The 19,738-nt window shown below is 34.7% G+C and overlaps 1 protein-coding gene across 1 annotated transcript; it reads right to left on the bottom strand.

The window, feature by feature from the left end:
- Positions 1–18,894: 18,894 nt before the first annotated feature.
- LOC112089159 lies at positions 18,895–19,503 on the bottom strand. The gene has a single exon (XM_024160137.1). The coding sequence runs from the start codon at positions 19,501–19,503 to the stop codon at positions 18,895–18,897; it is 609 nt and encodes a 202-aa protein (XP_024015905.1).
- Positions 19,504–19,738: the final 235 nt, after the last annotated feature.

Here is a 19,738-nt window from a genome sequence, read left to right as displayed (position 1 = left end):
ATTTTCTAATTCACAATTAAGGAAATTCAAAATTGATTCATACATAGCAATAAAAAAACTCTTAAAATGAATGAAAGAGTTCAGAAAACAAAATTTCAAATCTTATATAATTTAATAAAGCAGTAATTAATATATTATGAATCTTATATAGATTAATAGTTTACATTTGTTTGATTCTGTAGTTTCTATTTGTTCTCGTACTTTCTTTTTTCATTATATTAGTTTCTATTTTTCGAATATACAATTTTATTTACTTATTTTTGTTATTTATCTATATCTATTAAAACTAAATAACTTAAAATACTTTTACCTATGTCGGGATCTTAATTAAGCATGATACACACATGTCACGTTCACATGACTGAAAATTTTAAGTACCCGCATAATCATAGTTATGATTCGTATAATTAAGATCCCGTTAAGTTATTTACCATTTATGTGTTATTATTTGCAATTAAAAATTAAAAACTAATTCATATTATCCATAAATCTGATAAACAATCATTCTAAATAAATGGTAAAGTTCCAAAACTATAACTTTCATTATATTGTACTTACTATTTTTCTTTTATTATTTTCTTTTTAGTCATTTTTATTTGAAAAACATAGCTAGATTTTAAAGTGATAACTCGCATGAGTATGATCTGTATAATTATATTCTAAATTATGATCTAGTTAAGTTATTCACAAATTTTATTATTCCCAGTTAAAAAAATGAAAATTGATCTCTATTATTCATAAATCTTCTTTTTAAATAAAAGAGAAAGCTCCAAAAACATATTTTTATATTTCTCTTACTTTAGTTTACTATCAATTTAGAAAAAAACTATATATTATTTTCTTTTTTTGAAATAAATAATTAAAAATTGAGAATTTATATTATTATATTAACACATGATGTGATCTTTTTTAACAATGACACATGTCACAATCTCGTGAATTATAAATGTGCTTATGTGTCACGCTCACGTTGAGAGATCCAACTTTATATAATACTAGTTGATTACCCGCACTATGTGCGGGGTAAATATTAACCATAATTCTTTTATTCGAATATGCAAATATAATATATATAAAATTATCGTTATAAAAATGTTAGTTGATATTTATAATTACAAATATATATGATGATTATGTAAAAATAAATAATGATATCAAAGTTATATTTATTCTATAATACAATTACATAAATGTTAGATAATTATTGATTTTATAATTAATTTTAGTAGTATTTTTTATATGAATAAAATTACACATTAAATATACAAAAGTAGATTAATATGTTCTATCTAACCGGTCTAACATCAGATTAAGATATTTTTCTTTGATATAAAAAAATATGAATTATAATATGTATGAAAATATTTTATTTTATTATTATTAAATAGATAATATGATTATTTTAAACAAAATTAAGATTAAAGAAAGATGAGATAAGAAAATAATGTTTAGTAACATAAGTAATATTGTGTATTAATTTTTTATAAATATGTTGATAAAAAATAGAAAGCGAGAGAGAATATATTTACAAATTAAATATTTGAGTATTAAATATATATTTGATATAAATTAATCTATAATCAATTTAATGTTAATGGCATATGATGTAATTAATCTAGTAAGTTGAGTTTAATTTCAAAAAATCATTGAGAAGCTCTCTGAGATTGACACATCAGCATGGCAAAGTTGTTAATAACACATGTGATGTGGTGTGTGTCGAGAGTGTCAAGTTTTACCCTAAATGAAATCAATAGCCGCAAGTGCACAGCTGATCGATTGTAGTACTTAGGGATCGAATCCACAGGGAAAGAGGATATTTCCTGCAAAAATCTTCGAAAGAAATATAAAGTAAAGAAGTCTAGAACAATGCGAGTTTTGTGAGGGTTTTGGTGGTGTGTTTAAAACGTAAATACGAATCCTAAAGAGAAAATACGGGAATTAAAATGACCTAATAACTACACTTAACAAAAACGGGTAAAAACGAGAAAAATGGCTAGACCTAATTGCTAAGTGAAAATAGATTGAAAGAGTAAAGAAACTAGACTAAAGCTTGAATGAAAATCGGTGTAAATCTATAAGAAAAGAGGCGATCGGGTTCAGGGAAGTTTTCTCAAGGGTATGAACGATTCAAAACATTGCTAGAGAGTAAATTTGATAAGATCTTAGCTTAAACTTTTCGAACTGGAGTCACGGACGTATGAATACGCCACTGTCGTGATCATAGACAACTATCTCTCTCAACCCTGACCAGTAGGTTTCCACTCTGGCCCTGGAAAAGAAGAAGTGCATTATGTTTAAGACTCGTCAGCATTCACAAATCACCCATAGGTAGGTTTCCACTCCTATGTTTGTTTTGCTCTCCCAAACTAGATCTGACACCGGATGAACACTTTCGTGTCACCAAGCATCTGGATCAGATTGTAGTTCATGATGCTACTCTCATGCATTAAAAACGAATTCAGAAGAAAAAATTCTAAGATTCGGCTCAATAGCCAATAGAATCCTCACCGAACATATATAACCCCATCGAAAATCCCTTAGACCCAACAATAAAACTACTCAGACATAATAAACGAAATCAAAAACATAGTATTAAAAAGTAGAATAGAAACCGAAATTGAAAAAGAAAGAACAAGGGTTCAAGAGACTGATCTCTCTCTCCCTAAAACCTAAAACTTAAAAAGTATTCTAAAACAATAAGAACATATGAGGTCATACGAATTAGGGTTCCTAAAACATGTATTTATAGTGCTCAAGACATCTCTAGGGTCTAGGGTTCCGCAATCAAGGCTGGGAAAATGATATGGGCTTCAGAAATGGGCATTCGGGTTCGGAGTTAGCTGGTCGCGGTCGGGATGGTTGTGACCACGGGGAATGGGTGGCTGGCCGCGGTCGCGGTGGTTGTGACCGCGGGGAATGGTCTGTTGGCCGCGGGTGGAAATGCTTGCCGGCTGGTTTATGGGACATCTTGCTCTTCGCGTATCATTGAACCGTTGGATTGCCAAGCTGTAAAGTGTGCTGGAAAGCTGATACTTCCATCTTTAAGATCTCCAAATTTGAGCTGGATCAGACGGTGAGAAGGCCTTCAATCGTGGGTGAACTTCTGACGGTTTGACTCTGAGCTGAAATCTGGTTTTCTATCCATTTTGTTAAGCTTTTCCCAAAGTTACCTGAAAAGTGTCTTGGAACTACAAATACTAGAAAAACGTAATAAAAGTACTTAAGAGCAATTAAAAACATAGAAAAAATATTTCAAAACGATCCATAAAAGTGGTCAAAATACAGTGTTATCAACTCCCCCAGACTTAAACATTTGTTTGTCCTCAAACAAAGCAAAAGCCTAAACTGGTTAAGTGAAAACAAAAATAGGGAATGCACAAATCTCAGAGACATGAACTCCTAAACTAGGACCAAAGATAGTGCATCAATCCACAACTAAGTCTAGAAAATTCTTACCAATACACATAAGATACTAGTCCACTTTTTCCGTCATGCAAAATTTAAACAATCTAAATCTTGATTTTAGTCAACTAGCTCTCTACATTCATTAAGTTCAATAGTGAGTTCTCATTAAAGACATCATCTAGGGTAGACGGCGTTTGGCATTAAAGGGCTGTTTAAGTGGTGGAGTTAAGTGTTTTGGGTTACCTGATGAATCTGGAGGATGCAAGATAATATGCAAAACCACAAGAGAGATAAGGACCTGTTGATGACCGCTATTTTCAGTCACTTCTTCTTGCCAAATGTTGTTGCATTATCCTTCCTCCTTTGTTGTAAACAGCTATTCCCCCAGACTTAGATTCTTTCCGGGAATCAGAAAATGATCTCTAAAACTCCATAAAATCAAACTCCAGTTGCCTTGGGACTTAAAATTCGACATCTCTAGACTCTCTAAGGCTTTTATTTCCTTTCTTTTCTTATTTTTGGATTTTTTTTTTAAACGAAATGCCTTTTAAAGAGAGAGAGACTAGAGGACGAGATTGTACCAAACTTTGAGATTTTTCTAAGGCAAACTGAGCTTCCACTTGTGTTGAATCCTTCCGAGAACTTTTCCGGCAAATCGCAGGTGTTTGTCCTTGGTGACTGAAAACTGCGTCGTTCCTCTTTCTCTCCAACGTTTTTGTACTTATCTGCATATAAGACGATATAAAACAAGAGTGCATGTGGTTTGAAAGAGGATTGGTTAAGGTGGGGAACTAGCTAAAGATGAACTAGCCATTCAAGATCAACAGAGAGTGGTAAAAGGATAAAGGAGTCATGAATGTATGATTCGTTTCCCTGGTCTAATGCTTCAATGAGAAAGTTAAGTCCAAATTAAGTCCAAATAAAACAGAGCTAGTGTATCCCTTAATCTAAATCGAAATCATTCAAATTCCTCTAGGGTACTTCGTTTCAAATGTGCTTAGCTACCGCCTAGTCTAGTCCTAAATCTTGAATGAGCATGTCACTAGGAACAGTTTAAAAGCACACAGTCAACTATCATTGATTCATGTTCACCATTCTCTTTTTAAAACGTATTTTGTTTTGAAAACCGATTTTGAATAACTTTAAGGAAAATGCAAAAAGTGTAGATAATGCAAGACTCATGAAAGAAAAGTGGTTAGAAAGGGATGAAATCCTCCCCCAGACTTAAATCACATTGTCCTCAGTGTGAAACAAGTCGAGATTGGATGAGAAAAATGCCTAGATAATTGAATTGGTAAGGCCAAAGAGAACTTACCTGGATCCGGGATGCTGGTGAAGATGAACCGGATTCATTCAAAGAGGTTTGGGAAGGTGATAAGTGGTGATGAAGGTGGTGGAGGGGGATGAATGAGGTGGAGTGGGGATTAGTGAGGTGGAATGAGGTGAATTGGGTGGTTTGGGGTCGGGTTTGATCTCAACGACCATTTGCCGCGGTCAGGAGCCACGCGACCGCGGCAAACCGGTGCTCGGTCGCGGTCAGGAAGACGCGGCCGCGGTCGAAGAGGTGTACCCGCGGTCAGAACATCTGCGACCGCGGGGCTTATGTCGCGGCCTGTTCCTGCTTCTCCTTGGTTCCTGCTGGGCTGAGCAGTCAGGGACCATCATTCTTTTTGGTTTTTTCGGGGTTTTTGATTATTTTTTGGCTTTTTTGTTTTTATAAGAAACACCTGAAACTAATAAAAAGAAAAAGATCAATAGAAAAAGAAAGAAAAATCCTAGAGAAAACAATACCTAAATGGGTTGCCTCCCATTAAGCGCTTCTGTTTTAAGTCGTTTAGCTCGACTTTTGGTGTTGGATGTGGCTTAGTCCAATGAAGAAGACCTTGTCCTGAGACAAGTCTTTTTCGACATCTCCTTGCTTTCCTTTGTATATCCCTTATAATGCCATTCCCAATTGGAAATTTTGTCCTCAGGTTCAAGATGGTAGCCTCCTCCAGGATCAAAAATCAGTCTTGGAGCTCCTTTGAGGCATGAGTCTTCTACACCACTTGTGATAGGAGAATGTCTTAGATGCTTGTATGATGAGGTGAATAAGGTCTCTCTCACTTCATGACATTGAACCGTTTTGCAAGATACAAGGACAGATGATTCTTTATGATCTGAAGTGGTGGAGATGGTTAAGAATCCAAGGTGAGGACAATTTGGTTGGAGAGGTGTCGCCATGGCTTGAACTGTCCAAGGGTCGGTATAAAGAGAATTCACTGTGCACTTAATGAATGTAAAGAGCTAGTTTACTGGAAGTTAGATCTAAGTATGGAGATTTTCGCATGACGGATCAACGGGCTAGTTATATTTGTATTTTGGTGAGAATTTTCTAGACTATATATAGATAGATGTTTTACGATAGGTTATGGTTTAGAAGGACGGTCACTGAGATATTGTTTAGTTCTTGTGGGTTTTTAAAGATTCTTTCCTGGCTTGATCTATGTCTTGTTTGAGGACAAACAAAGGTTTAAGTCTGGGGGAGTTGATAACACCGGATTTTGACCATTTTTATGGATCGTTTTAATATCTTATGCAGGTGTTTTAACTCTGTTTTCAATGGTTTTTAAGTGATTTCTATGTTTTAGAGTTTTAAAAGACTTTTCTGGAAACTTGGACTAAAGATGTGCAATTTGGAACAAATGAGCAATTTTGGATAAATGCAGACCATCAGAAGTATGGTACTTGATGAAGACCTTCTCACCGTCTGATCATCCCCAAAATTTTAGAAAACATTGAGGAGACAACCAGCTTTCTTATGAAATTGGTTTGGAGACAATCCAACGGTTAGATCTTCAGATATTTCCGATGCACCAAAGACAGAAAATGCAGTCTCGAAGGAGAGCATAGGCCGCGACCGTGGCCAGACCATGATTCCCCGCGGTCAGGACCACCGTGACCGCGGCCAAACAACGTTGACGTCCGAAAGTGACCTAATTCAAGCCCAAGTTCAACCCACTACTTATTCTTCAAACCCTAGACGTTTCCATCGAATTAGAAGACTATATATACTCGTTTTAGGTCATTCTAATGACCAAGTCGTGGAGAGAGAACAGAGAAGAGCCGCATACATCGGAGTTGCCGTCTTCGGGAGAAGAAGGAGTCGCCGAATGAGCCACCATCGATATCTGCCTTCATCCTCGTTCTTCGTTCTTTACCTTTCTCTTATTTAATTTCCAACAAACTACAATACTTCTGTAATGTTTTCATACACTATGATTGAGTAATTCCCTTGTTGGGTTTTAAGGGATTTTTCAAAGGGATTCATGGATTGATTTCTGGTTTTTAAGATTAGGGTTTATCTTCAGAGTTCTTCGTCTAAATCTGCGTTTCGTTTATGTGGCTTTGATAGATAATCTAGCTACTGCGATTAGGTTGATTTACTAACCGAAAGTGTTGTTGAATCGATTAACCCTATTTAGATGAACAAATTCTTTTAGATGGTGTGAGTCGATCTAAAGCGTTTTGTGAAATTATCAAACTAATTTGTCTAGAAACTTAGAGAACTGAATGTGAGTTTAGTAATCTGAGTGAATTGATTTGTGATTAATACTACGTGAGTAGGTTAGTCTGAGTTTGATTTCAGGAACACATCTATAGAAAACTCTATGTTTAATTCTCTTGTTAGCTAGTCTATGATTCCCGGTGAATTCCCTAAAGCCCAACACCTTCTCGTATTGATTTGATCTTATTGTTTACTTGTTTTTAAGTTTATTATTTGCAATTTTCGTCACTGTTCACAACCCCCAAACAAACACCCATATTTTCATCTTAGCTCAGTTCTCAACTCAAGTAAACTCGTATTGCAGTTACTTGGTCTTCAGTGGATCGACCCTAAGTACTACAACGTACATCTGTGCGCTTGCAGAAAACTAGGGTTAAAACCTGAGCACATCACTAGGCGGTGTATCACCGCCCGCCTAGCGCCTAACGCCTTCTTGAACACTGAAAAAAATCATCATCCACCTCAGAATCTGATGAAAAAAAATTAGCGTACTTATGAAATATCAAGAATTCCAGCTTGAAATCCTGATTCGATTTCAATATCCTCAAATAAAACAAAAATTCCTAGAAAATATTCTTTCTTTCTGAAACGAAAAAGATATAAAGCCACTGAAAATCTATGAAAATCTCATGGTCCAACATCTTCCAAATCATCTTATGATGTAACCACAATTCTTAACAAAATAAAGAAAGATAGTTCTAAAACAACAATACAAGATCTTAGGTAGGAAATTAAAAAGTACAAAATGATTTCAAAATTTTTAAAGAATAAAAAAACAGAGATCCCAAGTATTTTCACTTAATTCTATCTTCTATCAGAGGTAGTCATGATTCTAGTTTGAAAGAACACATCAATGATGACCTGGATAACATAGAAGATGATCTCATTTTGAAGTAACAAATATAATTTCTAGACTCTGCCCCTAATGATTTCCTCTATGTTCTAAGAAAAAATAATTCCTGAAAATATAAAGTAAGAGTCACACTTGTTTTTTTTTTTTTAATTTACAAAATTGATACAATCACTTTGTTTGATACATGTGCTGATCTAAATTGTATCAAGTCTGGGCTTGTCCCAAAATGCATTTATCTAGAAACACAAGAAAAAAATTATCTGCTGATAATAATTCTAAATTTCCTATAACATCTAAAGCAGAAGCTTTACTTCAAAAAATAATATTTTCATCAAAACAGCATTTTTTCTTCACAGATGATATATATCAAAATGTTATTTTAGGAACACCCTTTATAAATCTAACTAGATTATGTCTCGTATGATACACAGATATTAGGTCAAAATTGATGACCCGCATATTATAAGACCCATATAATTAGATTTTCTAATTCACAATTAAGGAAATTCAAAATTGATTCATACATAGCAATAAAAAAACTCTTAAAATGAATGAAAGAGTTCAGAAAACAAAATTTCAAATCTTATATAATTTAATAAAGCAGTAATTAATATATTATGAATCTTATATAGATTAATAGTTTACATTTGTTTGATTCTGTAGTTTCTATTTGTTCTCGTACTTTCTTTTTTCATTATATTAGTTTCTATTTTTCGAATATACAATTTTATTTACTTATTTTTGTTATTTATCTATATCTATTAAAACTAAATAACTTAAAATACTTTTACCTATGTCGGGATCTTAATTAAGCATGATACACACATGTCACGTTCACATGACTGAAAATTTTAAGTACTCGCATAATCATAGTTATGATTCGTATAATTAAGATCCCGTTAAGTTATTTACCATTTATGTGTTATTATTTGCAATTAAAATTAAAAACTAATTCATATTATCCATAAATCTGATAAACAATCATTCTAAATAAATGGTAAAGTTCCAAAACTATAACTTTCATTATATTGTACTTACTATTTTTCTTTTATTATTTTCTTTTTAGTCATTTTTATTTGAAAAACATAGCTAGATTTTAAAGTGATAACTCACATAAGTATGATCTGTATAATTATATTCTAAATTATGATCTAGTTAAATTATTCACAAATTTTATTATTCCCAGTTAAAAAAATGAAAATTGGTCTCTATTATTCATAAATCTGATAAATCTTCTTTTTAAATAAAAAAGAAAGCTCCAAAAACATATTTCTATTACTTTAGTTTACTATCCATTTAGAAAAAAACTATATATTATTTTCTTTTTTTGAAATAAATAATTAAAAATTGAGAATTTATATTATTATATTAACACATGACGTGATCTTTTTTAACAATGACACATGTCACAATCTCGTGAATTATAAATGTGCTTATGTGTCACGCTCACGTTGAGAAATCCAACTTTATATAATACTAGTTGATTACCCACACTATGTGCGGGGTAAATATTAACCCTAATTCTTTTATTCGAATATGCAAATATAATATATATAAAATTATCGTTATAAAAATGTTAATTGATATTTATAATTACAAATATATATGATGATTATGCAAAAATAAATAATGATATCAAAGTTATATTTATTCTATAATAAAATTACATAAATGTTAGATAATTATTGATTTTATAATTAATTTTAGTAGTATTTTTTATATGAATAAAATTACACATTAAATATACAAAAGTAGATTAATATGTTCTATCTAACCGGTCTAACATCAGATTAAGATATTTTGCTTTGATAGAAAAAATATGAATTATAATATGTATGAAAATATTTGATTTTATTATTATTAAATAGATAATATGATTATTTTAAACAAAATTAAGATTAAAGAAATATGAGATAAGAAAATAATGTTTAGTAACATAAGTAATATTGCGTATTAATTTTTTATAAATAAGTTGATAAAAAATAGAAAGAGAGAGAGAATATATTTACAAATTAAATATTTGAGTATTATATATATATTTGATATAAATTAATCTATAATCAAATTAATGTTAATGGCATAAAATGTAATTAATCTAGTAAGTTGAGTCTAATTTCAAAAAATCATTGAGAAGCTCTCTGAGATTGACACATCAGCATGGCAAAGTTGTTAATAACATATGTGATGCGGTGTGTGTCGAGGGTGTCAAGTTTTACCCTAAATAAAATCAATAGCCGTAAGTGCACAGCTGATCGATTGTAGTACTTAGGGATCGAATCCACAGGGAAGGAGGATATTTCCTGCAAAAGCCTTCGAAAGAAATATAAAGTAAGGAAGTCTAGAGACGAGTTTTGTGAGGGTTTTGGTGGTGTGTTGAAAACGTAAATACGAATCCTAAAGAGAAAATACAGGAATTAAAATGACTTAATAACTAAACTTAACAAAAACGGGTAAAAACGAGAAAAACGGCTAGACCTAATTGCTAAGTGAAAATCGATTGAAAGAGTAAAGAAACTAGACTAAAGCTTGAATGAAAATCGGTGTAGATCTATACGAAAAGAGGCGGTTGGGTTCAGGGAAGTTTTCTCAAGGGTATGAAAAATTCAAAACATTGCTAGAGAGTAAATTTGATAAGATCTTAGCTTAAACTTTTCGAACTGGAGTCACGGACATATGAATATGCCACTGTCGTGATAATAGAAAACTATCTCTCTCAACCCTGACCAGTAGGTTTCCACTCTGGCCCTGGAAAAGAAGAGGTGCATTATGTTAAAGACTCGTCAGCATTCACAAATCGCCCATAGGTAGGTTTCCACTCCTATGTTTGTTTTGCTCTCCCAAACTAGATCTGACACCGGATGAACACTTTCGTGTCACCAAGCATCTAGATCAGATTGTAGTTCATGACGCTACTCTCATGCAGTAAAAACGAATTCAGAAGAAAAAGTTCTAAGATTCGGCTCAATAGCCAATGGAATCCTCACCGAACATATATAACCCCATCGAAAATCTCTTAGACCCAACAATAAAACTACTCAGACATAATAAACGATATCAAAAACATAGTATTAAAAAGTAGAATAGAAACCGAAATTGAAAAAGAAAGAACAAGGGTTCAAGAGACTGATCTCTCTCTCCCTAAAACCTAAAACTTAAAAAGTATTCTAAAACAATAAGAACATATGAGGTCATACGAATTAGGGTTCCTAAAACATGTATTTATAGTGCTCAAGACATCTCTAGGGTCTAGGGTTCCGCAATCAAGGCTGGGAAAATGATATGGGCTTCAGAAATGAGCCTTCGGGTTTGGAGTTAGCTGGCCACGGTCGGGATGGTTTTGACCGTGGGGAATGGGTAGCTGGCCACGGTCGCCGTGGTTGTGACCGCGGGGAATGGTCTGTTGGCCGCAGGTGGAAACGCTTGCCAACTGGTTTACGGGACATCTTGCTCTTCGCGTATCTTTTGATTGAACCGTTGGATTGCCAAGCTGTAAAGTGTGCTGGAAAGCTGATACTTCCATCTTTAAGATCTCCAAATTTGAGCTGGATCAGACGGTGAGAAGGCCTTCAATCGTGGGTGAACTTCTGACGGTTTGACTCTGAGCTGAAATCTGGTTTTCTATCCATTTTGTTAAGCTTTTCCCAAAGTTACCTGAAAAGTGTCTTGGAACTACAAATACTAGAAAAACGTAATAAAAGTACTTAAGAGCAATTAAAAACATAGAAAAAATATTTCAAAACGATCCATAAAAGTGGTCAAAATACAGTGTTATCAACTCCCCCAGACTTAAACATTTGTTTGTCCTCAAACAAAGCAAAAGCCTAAACTGGTTAAGTGAAAACAAAAATAGGGAATGCACAAATCTCAGAGACATGAACTCCTAAACTAGGACCAAAGATAGTGCATCAATCCACAACTAAGTCTAGAAAATTCTTACCAATACACATAAGATACTAGTCCACTTTTTCCGTCATGCAAAATTTAAACAATCTAAATCTTGATTTTAGTCAACTAGCTCTCTACATTCATTAAGTTCAATAGTGAGTTCTCATTAAAGACATCATCTAGGGTAGACGGCGTTTGGCATTAAAGGGCTGTTTAAGTGGTGGAGTTAAGTGTTTTGGGTTACCTGATGAATCTGGAGGATGCAAGATAATATGCAAAACCACAAGAGAGATAAGGACCTGTTGATGACCGCAATTTTCAGTCACTTCTTCTTGCCAAATGTTGTTGCATAATCATTCCTCCTTTGTTGTAAACAGCTAATTCCCCCAGACTTAGATTCTTTCCGGGAATCAGAAAGTGATCTCTAAAACTCCATAAAATCGAACTCCAGTTGCATTGGGACTTAAAATTCGACCTCTCTAGACTCTCTAAGGCTTTTATTTCCTTTCTTTTCTTATTTTTGGAATTTTTTTTTTTTTAAACAAAATGCCTTTTAAAGAGACAGAGACTAGAGGACGAGATTGTACCAAAATTTGAGATTTTTGTAAGGCAAACTGAGCTTCCACTTATGTTGAATCCTTCCGGGAACTTTTCCGGCAAATCGCAGGTCTTTGTCCTTGGTGACTGAAAACTGCGTCGTTCCTCTTTCTCTCCAACGTTTTTGCACTTATCTGCATATAAGACAATAGAAAACAAGAGTGCATGTGGTTTGAAAGAGGATTGGTTAAGGTGGAGAACTAGCTAAAGATGAACTAGCCATTCAGGATCAACAGAGAGTGGTAAAAGGATAAAGGAGTCCTGAATGTAAGATTCGTTTCCCTGGTCTAATGCTTCAATGAGAAAGTTAAGTCCAAATTAAGTCCAAATAAAACAGAGCTAGTGTATCCCTTAATCTAAATCGAAATCATTCAAATTCCTCTGGGGTACTTCGTTTCAAATGTGCTTAGCTACCGCCTAGTCTAGTCCTAAATCATGAATGAGCATGTCACTAGGAACAGTCTAAAAGCACACAGTCAACTATCATTGATTCATGTTCACCATTCCCTTTTTAAAACGTATTTTGTTTTGAAAACCGATTTGAAAAACTTTAAGGAAAATGCAAAAAGTGTAGATAATGCAAGACTCATGAAAGAAAAGTGGTTAGAAAGGGATGAAATCCTCCCCCAGACTAAAATCACACTATCCTCAGTGTGAAACAAGTCGAGATTGGATGAGAAAAATGCATAGATAATCGAATTGGTAAGGCCAAAGAGAACTTACCTGGATCCGGGATGCTGGTGAAGATGAACCGGATTCATTCGAAGAGGTTTGGGAAGGTGATAGGTGGTGATGAAGGTGGTGGAGGGTGATGAACGAGGTGGAGTGGGGATTGGTGAGGTGGAATGAGGTGAAGTGGGTGGTTTGGGGTCGGGGTTGATCTCAACGACCATTTGCCGCGGTCAGGAGCCACGCGACCGCGACAAACCGGTGCTCGGCCGCAGTCAGGAAGACGCGGCCGCGGTCGAAGAGGTGTTTCCCGCAGTCAGAACATCTGCGACCACGGGGGGTTATGTCGCGGCCTGTTCCTGCTTCTCCTTGGTTCCTACTGGGCCGAGCAGTCAGGGACCATCCTTCTTTTTGGTTTTTTCGGGTTTTTTTATTTTTTTTGGCTTTTTTGTTTTATAAGAAACACCTGAAACTAAGAAAACGAAAAAGATCAATAGAAAAAGAAAGAAAAATCCTAAAGAAAACAATACCTAAATGGGTTGCCTCCCATTAAGCGCTTATGTTTTAAGTCGTTTAGCTCGACTTTTGGTGTTGGACGTGGCTTAGTCCAATGAAGAAGACCTTTTCCTGAGACAAGTCTTTTTGACATCTCCTTGCTTTCCTTTGTATATCCCTTATAACGCCATTCCCAATTGGAAATTTTGTCCTCAGGTTCGAGATGGTAGCCTCCTCCAGGATCAAAAATCAGTCTTGGAGCTCCATTGAGGCATGAGTCTTCAACACCACTTGTGATAGGAGAACGTCTTAGATGCTTGTATGATGAGGTGAATAAGGTCTCTCTCACTTCATGACATTGAACCATGTTGCAAGATACAAGGACAGATGATTCTTTATGGTCTGAAGTGTTGGAGATGGTTAAGAATCCAAGGTGAGGACAATTTGGTTGGAGAGGTGTCGCTATGGCTTGAACTGTCCAAGGGTCGGTATAAAGAGCATTCTCCGCGAGTGGAAGTGTCGCGACTGCGGGGAAAGGTGGTTTGGCCGCGGGTGCAAGTGTCGCGACCGCGGAGAAACATGGGTTGGCCGCTGGTAGCACACACGCGACAGCGGTGCCGAATGTCCTAGGAAAGATGTTCAGATCCTCTTGCTTCAATTAAACTTCAATCTTGCTTCAATTAAGTCTACATCACCTCTGATATGAGCATTGGTTAAAGGTGTGCATAAGATAATACCTTTGTTTGTCAAATTTGTAAATCCGGCGTTTTCTTTGGGTGCTCTTCTTTCTAGAACGTATCCAACATCCTTTGTAGCTCCTCCAGGGTCAAATATTGGATCTTCTATGCTGCCTATGACCAAACAATGAGAGTTCCTTGTAGTAATCACCGGGTATGGGGTTTTCTTGTTGATCTTTAGGAAACTCATATGTTGATGCAGGTAGTTGATGAGTGTTCTAACAGATGCTAGGAACGAAGTACCAAGTATCTAGGGTTTTGTTGCATTGTTTCTCATCTCCATTGCATGGGAACCAGTAGAAACAAGACAACCTTTCCCTTGAAAAGGCAATTCTGGTTTGGAACCAAGTAGAGCTGCACCAGAAAAATCTCCATAGTGAATATAAATCTTAGAGGGATGAAAAATCGAAATACCTATATTCTCTGCAATGACCTTTGGTATGAGATTCACAGCAGGTCCAGTATCACAAAGAGAATCACGAAATTTCACTTCCTTGATTGAGAATGGGGCATCAAACTTCCTGGAATCCTTCGTCTTAGAAAGCGCCTCCAATGGTGGTTTTGATGTCACTATTAGTGTCTCATCTTCCACGTGGTCTGTCTTACAGTCAAGGTGGTGAGGAGCTGAAGGAGAAAAAGGCTTTGGTTCATCAAGAGGAAGGGACTTATGATCTTGTTTGTCGTCTCCAAAACACTTGAATGAATCGGTAGAGACGAGATCGTCACTAGGGATAGAAATAGGTTCTCCTTTTTCTTGATGACTGGCTTCCATGACGTGATGATCCAAAGGAATTTCATTTGATGGCCTCTTTATAACGAACTTGATGGAGGATTCTCCATCTACTTCACAAGATACCCAATACCCGTCATCCATAGATTCATTGAGCTCCTGAAGCATATCATCAATCTCGGTTTGGGAGACAGACGACATATCTTCATCAAAGAGATGATCATGGATAGCTCCGTGGGCATTGTAAGTTGAATAAGGGTTGTGGTCCCAGTAGAATCCTTGTTCCTCTAAACCTTTGCAAATTGGTTTGTTGTGGCTGCGAAGTCCTCTTGTGTGGTAGTTCGGAATTGAATTCTGATCCATTGAGGAGAGTCAAGAATGTATTGTGCTTCTCGGCTTCGAGTGGCTTGAGGAGTGTTGTAAAAACCTCCCTCATAGTAGTAATTTCGTTTTATAGGATCCATATCTTCTGAAATGGAAAAAAAATAACCGAAAAATGGAAATATGCAGAAAAAGGGGTTATAGAGTAGATTTACCAACCTTTCTTAGGGTTTTGCGGGAAAGAAAACGCGTGACTTCCCCGGCAACGGCGCCAAAAACTTGATGCGGTGTGTGTCGAGGGTGTCAAGTTTTACCCTAAATGAAATCAATAGCCGCAAGTGCACAGCTGATCGATTGTAGTACTTAGGGATCGAATCCACATGGAAGGAGGATATTTCCTGCAAAAGCCCTCGAAAGAAATATAAAGTAAGGAAGTCTAGAACAAGACGAGTTTTGTGAGGGTTTTGGTGGTGTGTTTAAAACGTAAATATGAATCCTAAAGAGAAAATACGGGAATTAAAATGATCTAATAACTAAACTTAACGAAAACGGGTAAAAACGAGAAAAACGGCTAGACCTAATTGCTAAGTGAAAATCGATTGAAAGAGTAAAGAAACTAGACTAAAGCTTGAATGAAAATTGGTGTAAATCTATAAGAAAAGAGGTGGTGGGGTTCAGGGAAGTTTTCTCAGGAGTATGAACAATTCAAAACATTGCTAGAGAGTAAATTTGATAAGATCTTAGCTTAAACTTTTCGAACTGCAGTCACGGACGTATGAATACGCCACTGTCGTGATCATAGACAACTATCTCTCTCAACCCTGACCAGTAGGTTTCCACTCTGGCCCTGGAAAAGAAGAGGTGCATTATGTTTAAGACTCGTCAGCATTCACAAATCGCCCATAGGTAGGTTTCCACTCCTATGTTTGTTTTGCTCTCCCAAACTAGATCTGACACCGGATGAATACTTTCGTGTCACCAAGCATCTGGATCAGTTTGTAGTTCATGACCCTACTCTCATGCAGTAAAAACGAATTCAGCAGAAAAAGTTCTAAAATTCGGCTCAATAGCCAATAGAATCCTCACCAAACATATATAACCCTATCGAAAATCCCTTAGACCCAACAATAAAACTACTCAGACATAATAAACGAAATCAAAAACATAGTATTAAAAAGTAGAATAGAAACCGAAATTGAAAAAGAAAGAACAAGGGTTCAAGAGACAGATATCTCTCTCCCTAAAACCTAAAACTTAAAAAGTATTCTAAAACAATAAGAACATATGAGGTCATACGAATTAGGGTTCCTAAAACATGTATTTATAGTGCTCAAGACATCTCTAGGGTCTAGGGTTCCGGAATCAAGGCTAGGAAAATGATATGGGCTTCAGAAATGGGCCTTTGGGTTCGGAATTAGCTGGCCGCGGTCGCGGTGGTTGTGACCGCGGGGAATGGTCTGTTGGCCGCGGGTGGAAACGCTTGCCGGCTGGTTTACGGGACATCTTGCTCTTCGCGTATCTTTTGATTGAACCGTTGGATTGCCAAGCTGTAAAGTGTGCTGGAAAGCTGATACTTCCATCTTTAAGATCTCCAAATTTGAGCTGGATCAGACGGTGAGAAGGCCTTCAATCGGGAGTGAACTTCTGACGGTTTGACTCTGAGCTTAAATCTGGTTTTCTATCCATTTTGTTAAGCTTTTCCCAAAGTTACCTGAAAAGAGTCTTGGAACTACAAATACTAGAAAAACGTAATAAAAGTACTTAAAAGCAATTAAAAACATAGAAAAAGTATTTCAAAACGATCCATAAAAGTTGTCAAAATACGGTGTTATCAATATGACGTAAAGGTTCTTTTAAAGTGTCCTTCTCAAATAATAATAACAGATGTCACGCTCACGCTCACGTTGAGAGATCCAACTTTTTAACAATGACACATGTCACGCTACGCGTGGGTAGTTTTTTAATACTAGCATATTAATAAAAATTATAATTAAACATTTATATTTACTTAGATCTTAATTTGTTGTAATATATTAAAATAATTTAGTTTTAATCACACAATTTATATATAGATTTTGAGGTTTCAACTTTCAACGATCTTGTTTAAATCTATATATGTGCCACTTTAAAAACATACTATTTTGTCGAATGCTTAATATTTTGTATACAAAAACTAACTTAAAATGTAACAAACTAATTAAATAGTACTTAATTAGTATTAACATGAAGATAAAGTACTATATATCACTTATTAGTCAAGAAAATATTTTTTTTTCATCAATTGCATCCTTGTTATATATGCTTTTTATGAAAAAATAATTAAGTTAAAAATTATTCTGTTTCCTTAACTAGTTTAGTCGATACAAATTGTTGATTTGTTCTAAATTAAAAGAAAACTAATAAACACAACTTTTGCTTTTATATATTTTAAACTATGACAGTAAATAAATATAAAAAAATTTGAAATTAAATAAAAAGTAAAATATGAAATTAATTTTAAATCATAAAGATCGATGAATTTAATATAAATTTTTGTCAAATTTATCTTAGACTGGTAAATACCAAGCTTTTGTCGAGTAACATAATATGTGTAATAACTTCTAAATGATTTTTTATTGACAACCAAGAAAAAAAAAAATTCCTTATTTACTGTTTTAATGAATACAAATTTTACTTGATAGCTTTTAATTACCCTTTAATAAACTATTAAATTAATTTTTTGATATATACTAAAATATCTTTCATAAACTTATTATCACCTTTAAATTATGTTTGCTCTGAGAGATGAGCAAAAGGTAAACAACGAAGATATTAATCCTAGCAAGAAAAGAAATCTGTAACAAAACTTAAAAGAAAAAAAGGTTATTCCGAGAAGGAGAAGGCACGACCAGTAACGAAATCCCAGAAGGAAAAGAGTCCGGACTTAGCATGAAGGAGTCCAAACAGAGTCGGAACTTATTATCCGAAAAACGGAAGAGAAAATCCGATAAATAGAAAATAAATCCGATCAAAATCGGAAACTATAAAACCAAAAACCGAAAACTCCGGTAAAGATTCTGATGACCGGAATTCACCTCTCTCTCTAAAAGATACGTGAGAGAGAAGAGAGAGAGAGTCCTTTCTATTGAAATAATCACCTTTACATTATGTTTAACCACCATTTATCTTCATATATTAATATATGTGTTTCTTTTTATGTTATAGTAAATATTATTTTAATTTTTTTATGATTTCAACTCGTAAAAATATTTTTAAATTCTTCTAATGCATGTAGGTTAGTTTACTAAAAAAATAACTAAAACTATTACCAAACAATCAATTACTATTTAATAAAAATAGTATTGACAAGAAAAAAGTAGTATATGTTTTTTTTTCTAATGAAAGAAAATAAGATTTTTTTCATCATCTTCAATTTTATTCTTTTAATATCAGTTTTATAAAAAAACCGAAAAATAGTGTTAAAATTTACTTTTTTCCTTAATTGATTGCATATTATTTTATATTTAAGTAAATTGGTATTTTGTTTAAGAAATGTTTTTTTTTTTGAATAGAATGTTAATTTATTCAAATAAAAAAAACATCATTTTTACAACGTGTGCAGCAATGAACAGAAATTGTTTGTTCTAGAAAGATAAAAAACAGATTCTAAAGCATTTTATCTGGTTGAGAACCACTTCTCCATTCCTCCCTCATATCGAGCATCACCCAGTACTCGAATAGATGTGAGTCTATTTCGAATCTGCTTATCAACACTCTGTATAATCTGCTTGTCCGAGTTAGCTTGCTCGCCATGTCTTCTGTTATTCCTCTCCCTCCATATTGTGTATAGAGTAGTCTGGAAAACATATCGGATTAACCACTGCATAATGAACTCCCGCTGAGCGTGATGAAGTTGATCAATGATCTCGTCCCAGTTGTTTGTGTAGTGAGGGGCCATAAGTTTCCGAGTTAGACTGCTCCATACCTTCTCCGTGAAAACGCATTCAAAGAAAAGGTGGTTTCGAGTCTCCATTTGCGCTTTACAGAAAACACATGAATCTGTCCAAATTCCCTTCGCCCAATCGCAGGTGGGGTGCGCTGTCCTGATAAGGGAGAGCGTGTCTTTGGAGCTAAATCGCTGGCTGAATCTGTCATTACGGCGCCTCCACAGAAACACGTCGTCACCACTCAAAATACCCTTTTGCTTCTGCACATGAATCACCTCCTCAATAGCATTGAGGATATCCACTCTGTGTCGTCTTCGACAGTGAGCTTGCAAGGCCATATAGCTACAGTGTAAGAAATGTTTTTAATTAATATTATTTTTGTTTTTTGTTGTTAATGGAAATTTTATACATAATTTCCTTATTTATATATATATATATATATATTATTAATAATAATATTAATTTTTGAAAACTTTCTTAATTTTGAATATTGATGTGGACCAATAAAATTGTCATTTTTAATCCTCTGTGGACATATTTAGAGTCATTTAGCTTCAACATTGATTAGTAATA

Source organism: Eutrema salsugineum, unplaced genomic scaffold, assembly GCF_000478725.1.
Source record: "Eutrema salsugineum unplaced genomic scaffold, Eutsalg1_0 scaffold_12, whole genome shotgun sequence".
NCBI lineage: Eukaryota > Viridiplantae > Streptophyta > Magnoliopsida > Brassicales > Brassicaceae > Eutrema > Eutrema salsugineum.
Note: the sequence above shows the minus strand (reverse complement) of the source record. Positions and strands in the feature narration are given on the sequence as shown.